General features: G+C 36.4%; 2 protein-coding genes and 1 long non-coding RNA gene across 3 annotated transcripts in view; 1 reads left to right on the top strand and 2 right to left on the bottom strand.

The window, feature by feature from the left end:
• On the top strand, positions 691 to 4,925 carry LOC109712351 (protein SULFUR DEFICIENCY-INDUCED 1-like). Its single transcript, XM_020235875.1, has 4 exons — positions 691 to 1,042; positions 3,493 to 3,705; positions 3,799 to 3,954; positions 4,311 to 4,925. The coding sequence occupies exons 1-4, from the start codon at positions 914 to 916 to the stop codon at positions 4,710 to 4,712; spliced, it is 900 nt and encodes a 299-aa protein (XP_020091464.1). The 5' UTR covers positions 691 to 913; the 3' UTR covers positions 4,713 to 4,925.
• Positions 8,727 to 9,293, bottom strand: LOC109713306. Its single transcript, XR_002217073.1, has 2 exons — positions 9,076 to 9,293; positions 8,727 to 8,831 (listed from the first exon to the last, which is right to left on the bottom strand). It is a non-coding gene; the product is annotated as an uncharacterized LOC109713306 (long non-coding RNA).
• Positions 9,678 to 9,863, bottom strand: part of LOC109712774 — a 6,642-nt gene continuing 6,456 nt past the window's right edge. Inside the window, exon 2 of the mRNA XM_020236528.1 lies at positions 9,678 to 9,768. Coding sequence (XP_020092117.1) covers positions 9,678 to 9,768 — 91 coding nt within the window. The remainder of the gene's footprint in view (positions 9,769 to 9,863) is intronic.

Here is a 9,863-nt window from a genome sequence, read left to right as displayed (position 1 = left end):
CCTCCCTACCTATACANTTAAATTTTAAATTTTAAATTCTAATTTTAAAATTTTACAATTTATAATATTTATTCCTAAATTTTCAATTTCAAAATTTAAAAATTTTAAATCCCTATGGTACTGTCTCTCTTACTTAATTTTGATTTAATTTAATGGTCATACCTTTTCTCTTTTCTTTTCCTCTCTCACCGCGAGATATGCATACTGCTTTCCTCTCTCCTTCGGTTTAATTTTTAATTTAATGCTCTTTTTTTTTTCTTTCTCCAAATAAAAAATTTAAAATAATTTTAAACTTGAATTTAGTAATTATACATTTTAAAAATCTTTAATTATGATTTTTCTAAATCATGAGTAAAATATACCATATTTGAAAGTTTAAAAATCTTTAATGTTCTCTTCTCTTCTCTCTAAATAAGAAATAAATATAAATAGTAATATGTTTATTTGACTCTATTAAATAATTTTATATACTATTTAATATAATAATTATAAACTTAAAAATCGCACTCACTGCAAAGCACGAGCACATAGCTAGTATAATAGCTATTTTGTAGCAAACTTGTGCAAAGTGAACATGAGGCTAAACTAGAGGGGGCAAACGAAATTTGCTTTTTTTTTTTNAGCCGGAGCCGGAGCGGCCGCCGCCGCCGCTGGCGCCGGCGCCGGCGACGGAGCCGGAGCCGCCGGTGCAGCGGGGGTCACGCGCGGGGCGAACTCGAACCCTAGAGCATACCTATCGATCCGCCGCCGCTTCCCGCGGCTATCCGGGGAATCGCGCCCATCCTCGACGTCCTCATCCTCCTCCTCCCCCTCCTCCTCCTCATCATCGTCGTCGTCGTCGTCGTCGTCGTCGTCGTCGTCGTCGTCATCATACCACGGTAATATTACTGGAGAGAGAGAGAGAGAGAGAGGGATGGAGAGGGGTGGTGGGAACATTGGAGCTAAGAAGAGAGGAGGAGTTGGGGAGAAAAAGGAGTTGTTCCACGTGGTTCATAAGATCCCTGTAGGGGATAGCCCCTATGTTCGAGCTAAGCATCTACAGGTAATCCAAACCATCCATATATACCACTGATCAACACCTTTATTTTTTCCCGCTAAATTTTCTTTCCTTAATTTTATATTTTTTTCCCATATTTCGCGTTGTATCGAATTATCGAACTTAGAGAATTAGTTTGGAAGTCCCGAATTCGAGTCCCAGACGCGAACTTAAAAATAAAAAAAAGAGTATATAATTATCATACCAAGAAATCGTCACGATTCTCGGTGATAAGACAAAGGAAGAGAATAAGTGGGGTACAGAAAAGTCAGTTTCCGATTCTAAAAAATAAAATAGAAATAAAAATCTTGTCATCTTATGATTAAGGGGGTTTTTTTTTGGGATGGTATTATCTGAATTGTTGGATGTATGATTACTAGTAATTTCTATTTGCAATGCTCTAATTAATTCGATTATTATGTTTTGTGCAATTTCTAATTTATTGGGTTAGTGGGAGCACTTGATGTCCTCCAAATGGATTTGGATTCATTTTTATTTGTTAAAGTGGGTGATTGATTGCAGTGATTATGTTTTGTACTATAGAAAACCCATTTGTTGTTTCTAATTATAGAACCTACAGAATGATTTTGGAGGGGGTCCCGAATTCGAGTCCCAGATGGGGGCTAAAAAAAAAGTGCCTAATTATCGTGTCAAGAAATTATCAAGGGTTCTCAGTGATAAGACACGGGAAGAGAATAGGTGGGTACGGAGATGGGGGCTAAAGAAAAAGTGCCTAATTATCGTGTCAAGAAATTATCAAGGGTTCTCAGTGATAAGACACGGGAAGAGAATAGGTGGGTACGGAGAGTACGTGTATAGAAAACTCAGTTTCTGATTCTAAAAATAAAATAAAAATAAAAATAAAAATAAAAATAAAAATAGTGGGAGCGCTTGATGTTCTCTGAATGGATTTGGATGAGTTTTTATTTGTTAAAGTGAGTGATTAATTACAGTGAATTATCCTTCTTTGTCTAAGTGAATTTGATTATTCTACTGCTACAAGAATAGACAATTTAATTGTTATTTAAGGGAGCATAGGTAAAGTAGTAATATAAATAATGGCAATACAGTTATTTTTATGAATAGCAGAGTTGAATTATAAACAATGTTTCGAAAGGCTGGGGAATATGGACAGAATGTTCAGATTCAAGATTTTTTTGGAAGGTGTTTATTATGTAACATTATGTGCTACATTTCCAAAAAGAATATATGTTTCTTGAAAACATAGGAGAATTAATGACACAACTCTTGTTGAACCTGGTTACCGACCGTACCTAGCGTAGCTGGGTAAGGGCATGATGGTTGGTATATGAGGTCGCAAGTTCGAAATCTAGTTGCTTCACATTTCTAGCTAGGTTCATTTCTTAAAATATATATATATATATATATATATATATATATATATATATATATACATACACACGGAGCCAAATAGGGATAGCAGATAAAGACTATTCATAGAATCTTTCCTATAAGATTGAATTTAGGTAAAATATAGTATAAGAGTCAGTCCACCGATAATTGGGTAAATGTTTGTCTGTCACCTCTTCTGTTATACTGCGTATTGCGTGGTTAATCTGATCTTCACCGTGCACGCGAACAGGGATCTGAAGCTATTCCCGAACTGTTTCCTAGAAGATGAACATATAACTTAGTTAAGGCTAGCGAATGTTCAACTGTGTGAAGTGAGAGAGGATGCCAGAATTTCCCTGATAATTCAACTTCATGCTGGAATTTTCATTTGAAGAGATGATGATGGACTTAGTTACTGCATTAATGCCTTTGGTGCCTTTTTGGCCCAGCTTTTGATATTGATCTTTCTACGCAGAAAGTTTACATCTTGTTGCAAAGTGGTTAGTAAAATGAGCTTCTGCATCATAATTGCAGAAGCTCCGTCAAACCCATCTGCTCCTAGCTTCACCATTAAGTTGCGATGGGATTCAATAAGATAGCTATTAAAACTTTTCTAATTAGCTTTACTCAAATAACACTTCTTTTGGTTTTTGTTGAAGCTTTAGAAGCACCAAACATTTAGATAAAACCCATTTGATGTGGCACATTCCTTATTGCTAATGCCAATGCTAGTACCCTTTTGTCCTCTTCACTTTTTAGTCCTTAGATGCCCAGGGTTCAGCGAGGATAGATGGAATAGTATTTGATCCAAAAAGTAATAAGTTTATAGTATTCACTATTCATGTCCTCTTATGAGGACAATAGATGGGCCCTATTACTAATGTCGGAGAGCTAATAAACCTACTAGACTGCCCATAAAATCACCTCAAGATATCAATTCTAAGCACCTTAATTCCTTTCCTTTTGTTCGATGTGGTCTGAAACTTTCATCTTGATACTTTAAATGAATTGAGTTGTTCGAATCGCAGCTTTTAAGATTTTTTTGTTGAAGCTAGTTTCATTCTTACTAAACTCGGCAACCTGCAATGAAATGAATCGATCAGCTAGTGGAGAAAGACCCGGAGGCCGCAATCGTGTGGTTTTGGAAGGCGATCAATGCAGGGGATAGAGTAGACAGTGCACTTAAGGACATGGCTGTCGTAATGAAGCAGCAGGATCGCGCAGAAGAAGCGATCGAAGCCATCGTGTCCTTTAGACACCTCTGCTCCAAGAATGCACAAGAATCCCTCGACAACCTCCTCATCGACCTTTATAAGGTAACCCGATCGACACCTAATAACAAAGAGTACCACATAGATAGCTATTATTATAGTGCTTTTTCTCTAAATAGTTGTGTTTGTTGTGGTTAGAAATGTGGGAGGATTGAGGAGCAAATCGAGCTCTTGAAGCACAAGCTGAAGATGATATACCTTGGGGAGGCCTTCAATGGAAAGGCTACAAAAACAGCACGGTCTCACGGCAAGAAGTTCCAGGTCTCCGTCAAGCAAGAGACCTCTCGCGTTCTGGTAATTACATGTTACACTTCTTGCTACTTCTTTGCTGTTGCTACCATTAGCATCACATTGAAATTCGGAGTAAATTTTGTTTTGAAAAGAATTTGAGAAAAGTGATGTCATAATATAGAAAATGTTTTAGGATATAATGTTGATGGCATTTGACCAATTAGGTTAATTAATCCCTTAGTTGGCTTAGTGTAATCACTTATTTCATGTTATATTGAGAAATCTCTCCCCTTACCTTTAGATCTTCTAACATTAATTGAGATGTCGAACGGTTTATTCTGAAGCTAAAGATTAGAGGATGAGGATAAAGAATTGCAAGTTGATGAATTAGTAACTCTTTACTAAATTTCCTTTGGCAGGGCAATTTGGGCTGGGCTTACATGCAACAAAACAACTATGTTGCGGCAGAAATCGTATACCGAAAGGCCCAAACTATCGAGCCGGACGCCAACAAGGCCTGCAATCTTGGGCTCTGCCTCATGAAGCAGGGCCGGCCCGACGAGGCCCGCCAGATGCTCCGCGACGTCGCGCTCCGCAAATTCTCGGGATCGGACGACTACAAGGCAGTGAGCCGGGCAGAGGAGCTGCTGCAGGAGATTGAGCTACGGCCGGGCGGTTCGCCGGTAGAACTGGAGTTCAGCATTGGAGAAGAGATAATGGGGAGATTGGATGTTCTGATCAATGAGTGGACACCTTTCCAGTCTAAGAGGCTGCCTATATTTGAGGAGATTTCTTCCTTCAGAGATCAGATTGCTTGTTGATTTCTCTTCTTTCTTCCTTTCTTTCTTTCTTTCTTTCTTTCTTTCTTTTCCTTTGGTTGTATTGATAGGTTTATACATAGTTGGAGTGAAATAAGATTGGCTTTGCCTTTGGATTCAGGATGATGTAAGACTTGTATCCTTTTGTAAATTGAGAACATCATCTTCTTGTGATTTATATAATTTCATTGATTCTGGAGATGATTTTTCCTCTAAGAAAATAAGCGCAAATGTTGTTTTTATTGGTGGAATAGAAGATAAGTAGTAAATGCTAATTTCAATTGGTATGCATTAAATTTCTGTAGAGGAAAAGTACAGCTTCCTAAGTCTTTGAACAACATGTCGCGGAAAGGGACAAAAAATTGATGGGCATAGGCCCCAAACTGATTAGTTTGGGGATTATGCGGATCGGCGTCACATGGGATGGAAAGAAAAAAAAAAAAAATCTGTGTTTTTAGAGAGAGAGAGAGAAAAAGTAACTAGAAACGTGGCCGTTAGATTGGCCGCATGGGATGGAAAGAAAAAAAAAAAAAAATCTGTGTTTTTAGAGAGAGAGGGAGAAACGGCCATGGGATGGAAAGAAAAAAAAAAAAAATCTGTGTTTTTAGAGAGAGAGGGAGAAAAAGTAACTAGAAACGTGGCCGTTAGATTGGCCACATGGCGCCAATCCGCAGTCCCCAAACTAATTAGTTTGGAAATTATGCGCATAAAATTTTTGTCCCGCGGAAAGTGCCCTTTAGACCCTTATTATGGCATTCACTGAATTGGATAAAATGAGGCTGAAAACGTACAGAGACCCCCCTCAACTATAGACTATTTTGGAACAGTCCCTTAACTATTTTGTTTTCAATTGAGAGCCTTTCATCCGCTAATTTTTTTGAATTAAGTGATTTTAGTCAAAAATTTGGAAATTTGATTGAATTCATTGGTGCTTTGCCAAAATTAATAACTTAGTTACTTCTCAGTCTTTCCGGGAAAAAAAAAAAACCTTTATTACTTCTTAGCAAATAAAATTAAAGTCAGTTAACCGTTAATAACTAATAGGGTCATAAAATTTGATAACATTTCCAACTTAATTGAGTATAAAATATCAAATAAAAACAATTAGAAGATTAGAAATTTTGNGAGAAGCACTAAGGGGGTGATGATTTTGAATTTTTAACCGTTAGATGGAGAGATGTATGGTTGAGATGCTAGTGGTAGGTGGTGGTAGGAGGAATAGTGTTTGATCCAAGGGGTATTAGTAATTAAGGAGTAGATCCAAGAGCTAAAAACTTAAAAGCACAAAAAAATTGATGCTTCTAAAAATATTCTAGCTCAAGTCTATATATATATATATATATATAATATATAGCAAGTCCAGCTACTATAACTCTTATGAGTACGGTATCGCCGTCATATTCTCATAATTGATTTCGGATGAGAGAGCATTCCGAATTCGTAACGATCAGCACTGTTAAATATATGTAGATCATTCAAAAATTCTTATCAAATCAAACTTTTATAATTTTTCGATATCATTTAGCCATTATCATCAATCTCACAAAATTGGCAATTTAACCGCCGCATATGTGACTACTTGATGCTAGTTTAACGGTGAAAAGAATTAAAATAGCTTGAATGTTTATAAAAAAATTTTATTCACAGACCTAATAAAGATCATACTTACTGGTCGGCCCCTGTCGACTCTCTGGGCCCGATCTTCAATTGAAGGATGCCGATTATCCATATTTTAGTGAGCGTCGGTTCGATTGAACCGTTCATTTTTATATCCGTTTAATGAACTTTAATAATGATTTCGAAAATTACAAATTATTTTTTAAAAAAGTTTCAAATACTCAAATCAGGTTTAACAGACACTAGTCGAATTGTCAATATGATAAGCCCGCTACATCGAAAACAACTTATGAGTAGCAAAAGAAAAGACGCTAACTCAATAAGAGTATAGTAGCCCTACTCTTTAAATAATAGTGGATAAAGGTGGAAACAGCCAGAGTCGAGCGATGCTTATGTCAGCTCAATTCGTTCTTGAAAATTAATTTCGAGCCCTAAAGTCTAGGCTCAAGCTCGGCTTGAAATTTAATTGCGAGCTCGATCTCGAGCGAGCACTTGATGTTCGGAGTCGAGGCCCGGAGTATCAAACTCAAAACGACGGACCGATTGAAATTCTCACGACATTATATAATCAATAGTTTAATTTTATAGAACATTAAACCGCTATAATTTGATGCAACATGTCCAATAGTTGTCTATAATATCAAAATAATTGCAAGGAAAATGTGAAATAGGGTGACTTGGCCTGACTGGGTGAGGGTCTAGAGAGAAGAGAGAGAGAGAGAGAAAGATGGGGGAGAAAAAGAAATTAGGGATTTGAGAATTTGAATGCTATCAATGTTTAGGATGTAATGCCAACAGTGAAAAGTCTAAAGAGAGAGTGTGTATATAAATTTAGAGTTGGGCTCCATTGCACGTTTAGCTTGTTGGGTTTATTATTGGGCCAACAAGTAATGGCCCAAATTAAATTAAAGCCTATAATAATAATTAATAATACATTAATTATAAATATTTTATATTTATAAATACGCGTAAACCCTAAACCTAATATATATATAATATATATATATATATATATATATATAATATATAAGAGTAGTTGGCTAGATCTTGTAAAAGTACATGAGCGTGATACTTGTGTGTGATTTTTAGCCTTTGATGAAGAGATGTGAGGTTGAGATTGCACATCGGTGGTAGGTGGCGGTAAGTGATTGTAGGTTGGAATAGTGTTTTAATGCCAAGGCTATTAATATCAATAAAGTAGATCCAATGGCTTTAAAACGCTAATAGCACCATAATGGTGATACTTGTAAAGTAACATAGCTCAACTAATATATATATATTATATATATTTATATATATATATATATATAATAGATATATTATATATGTATATAATATATAATATATTATATTTTCGAGCTTTTCGAGCTTTTCGAGCCTAAATTCAAACGAGTCGAGATAATACTCAAGCTCGGGCTGATAATGATTTCGAGCCTTTTATTCTGTTTCAAGCTCAGCTCATTTTAATTTCGAGTCGAGCCTCGAGGCGGAGGCCGAATATCGACGCCGAAGCATGAGTCGACGCGAGCGCGCTCTGCTCATGTTTGCCACAGCCCTAAATATGATTCGTCGATTCGAAAGCCCATTCATCGAAACAACTTATAAGTACGAGGGCCCAATATCTCATAAAGAGTCTAGGTAGGCCCCCTACTCTATTAAATATATATATATATATAGATTGAGGCTACTAGCTATGCGAGACAGCGGAGCCTTCCGTGCCTTGCAGCTTGTTTCTGATGTTGCATACTTCGAATTCGTGATCGGCTCCGTTAAACTTGATCTAGAGTATTTGGCAGTACCTAGAAACATAAATTTATTATTTTGTCGATATCATCTTGCCTAGTGATGTCGAATAGCTCAAATCATCAAATTTCAATGGCCATAGTGAGTCCGTTTGGCAATTTAAGCGGGTAGAAATATCCGAATCTACGTGAAATTTTGATAGATAAATTTCTTTAAAAAAATACTATATAAAACAAGATCAATATTTTTGATTTAAAATTTTAATATCATATTATTGCATTTTGTAAGATTTTTATTTTCAGCCGTTGATTTTGAGCCCCTTCGTTCACTAGGCAAATGATATCGTAAAATCATAAAATTTATTTTCTAGATACTTCAAATACTCTAGATTAAGTTTAACGGAGCCGATTGATGATTCGAAAGTCGCAACATCAAAAACGAACTGGAAGCACGAAAAGCTCCGTGCTTCCGATAGCATAGTAGCCTCACTCTATATATATATATATATATATATATATATATATCAGAGCTATTTTTGCCTGTAGCCAAGGATTTCTCATCCATTTTTATGTAAAATATAGCGAGAGATTAATGGCCAGTTTCATATGGAAATCCATCTGAACTACAAAGACAAAATAAACTTGGGACTAGAAAATATAAAAAATATATGGCAATTGATTTATTTCAATACGCACAATATGATATTACATATGGAACTCACCGCATACAGCACAATCGTCCTCCCCCAATCTCAAATAAAGCCTGCACGAAGAGTAAATTGGTCACTCCAGTAGGATACAGGAGGATTTTTCGAACAATACTATTCAATCACAATTATTTATAATCCCAATTTGATAATATGTCACGTTAGCAGGGAAGATATCTGTTTGGGTCCATCCTTGCCAAATATGATATCTGACCAGTTTTTCGCAATACCATCTGCGAAAGACTTAAACATGCCAACAGGTAGTTAAAATACAGACCAAGTACCAGTACAAAGTGGCACCTTACCATTGGAACTGCCTCATTGCTTCAGCCAAACAGGACTGCATTAACATCATGTAAAAGATAAAGGTAGAAAATTAAATCTAGCACATCACACCAAACTTAATCAAGGCTGAAAGAGAATCCAAAGACACGACGAATGTGATGAAATCATAAGGATCAAATTTAAATAGCACGAAATTGAATTTTGAGTATTAGATGCACCTATACCTTTATATTGCGACATGCAAAGGCATGTAAATAAGAAACATCCTAACAAATAGCAAGAAAATATCCGACCAAGTATACGCAAACAAAAATCTAAAAAGACAAGTCATTTAAGCCATCGACGGCAAGTTCCCAAAACACGTTTACCGAAACGTATCTAGACTTAAAAGAGGATAGGTATTTTACCTTAGAACCATACAAGACGGCCGCACCAATGCATCTAATGGAGAATAGCTATAAACATCTTCATGCAAGCTCGAAAACGCAAGAGGTCGCAATTTCAGGGAAGTGTAGCATTCTGCAGCACATGCTAGGGTTCACCCCATATATGCAAATTTTGACGGCCCGTGGCAGACGGATAAGACTTATGATGAGATTAGGGCGATGATGATGCCCTCAGCACAACAGCCTTGTATCTTCAATGATCTGCAGCACAACCATCTTCCTTCGTAATCTTCGTCCCTTGCTGCCGAAGAAATCTTGTGCGCTGAAAAGCAAAAACATTGGAGAATTAGTTTGCAAATAAAACCTAGTATAGAATCCAATAAAATACAACAATAAGAGGAACAAAGTAGTAACGAG

This window comes from Ananas comosus, linkage group 7 (assembly GCF_001540865.1).
Source record: "Ananas comosus cultivar F153 linkage group 7, ASM154086v1, whole genome shotgun sequence".
Taxonomy (NCBI): domain Eukaryota; kingdom Viridiplantae; phylum Streptophyta; class Magnoliopsida; order Poales; family Bromeliaceae; genus Ananas; species Ananas comosus.
The sequence above is the reverse complement of the archived record's forward strand: the minus strand, read 5'-3'. Positions and strand labels throughout refer to the sequence as shown.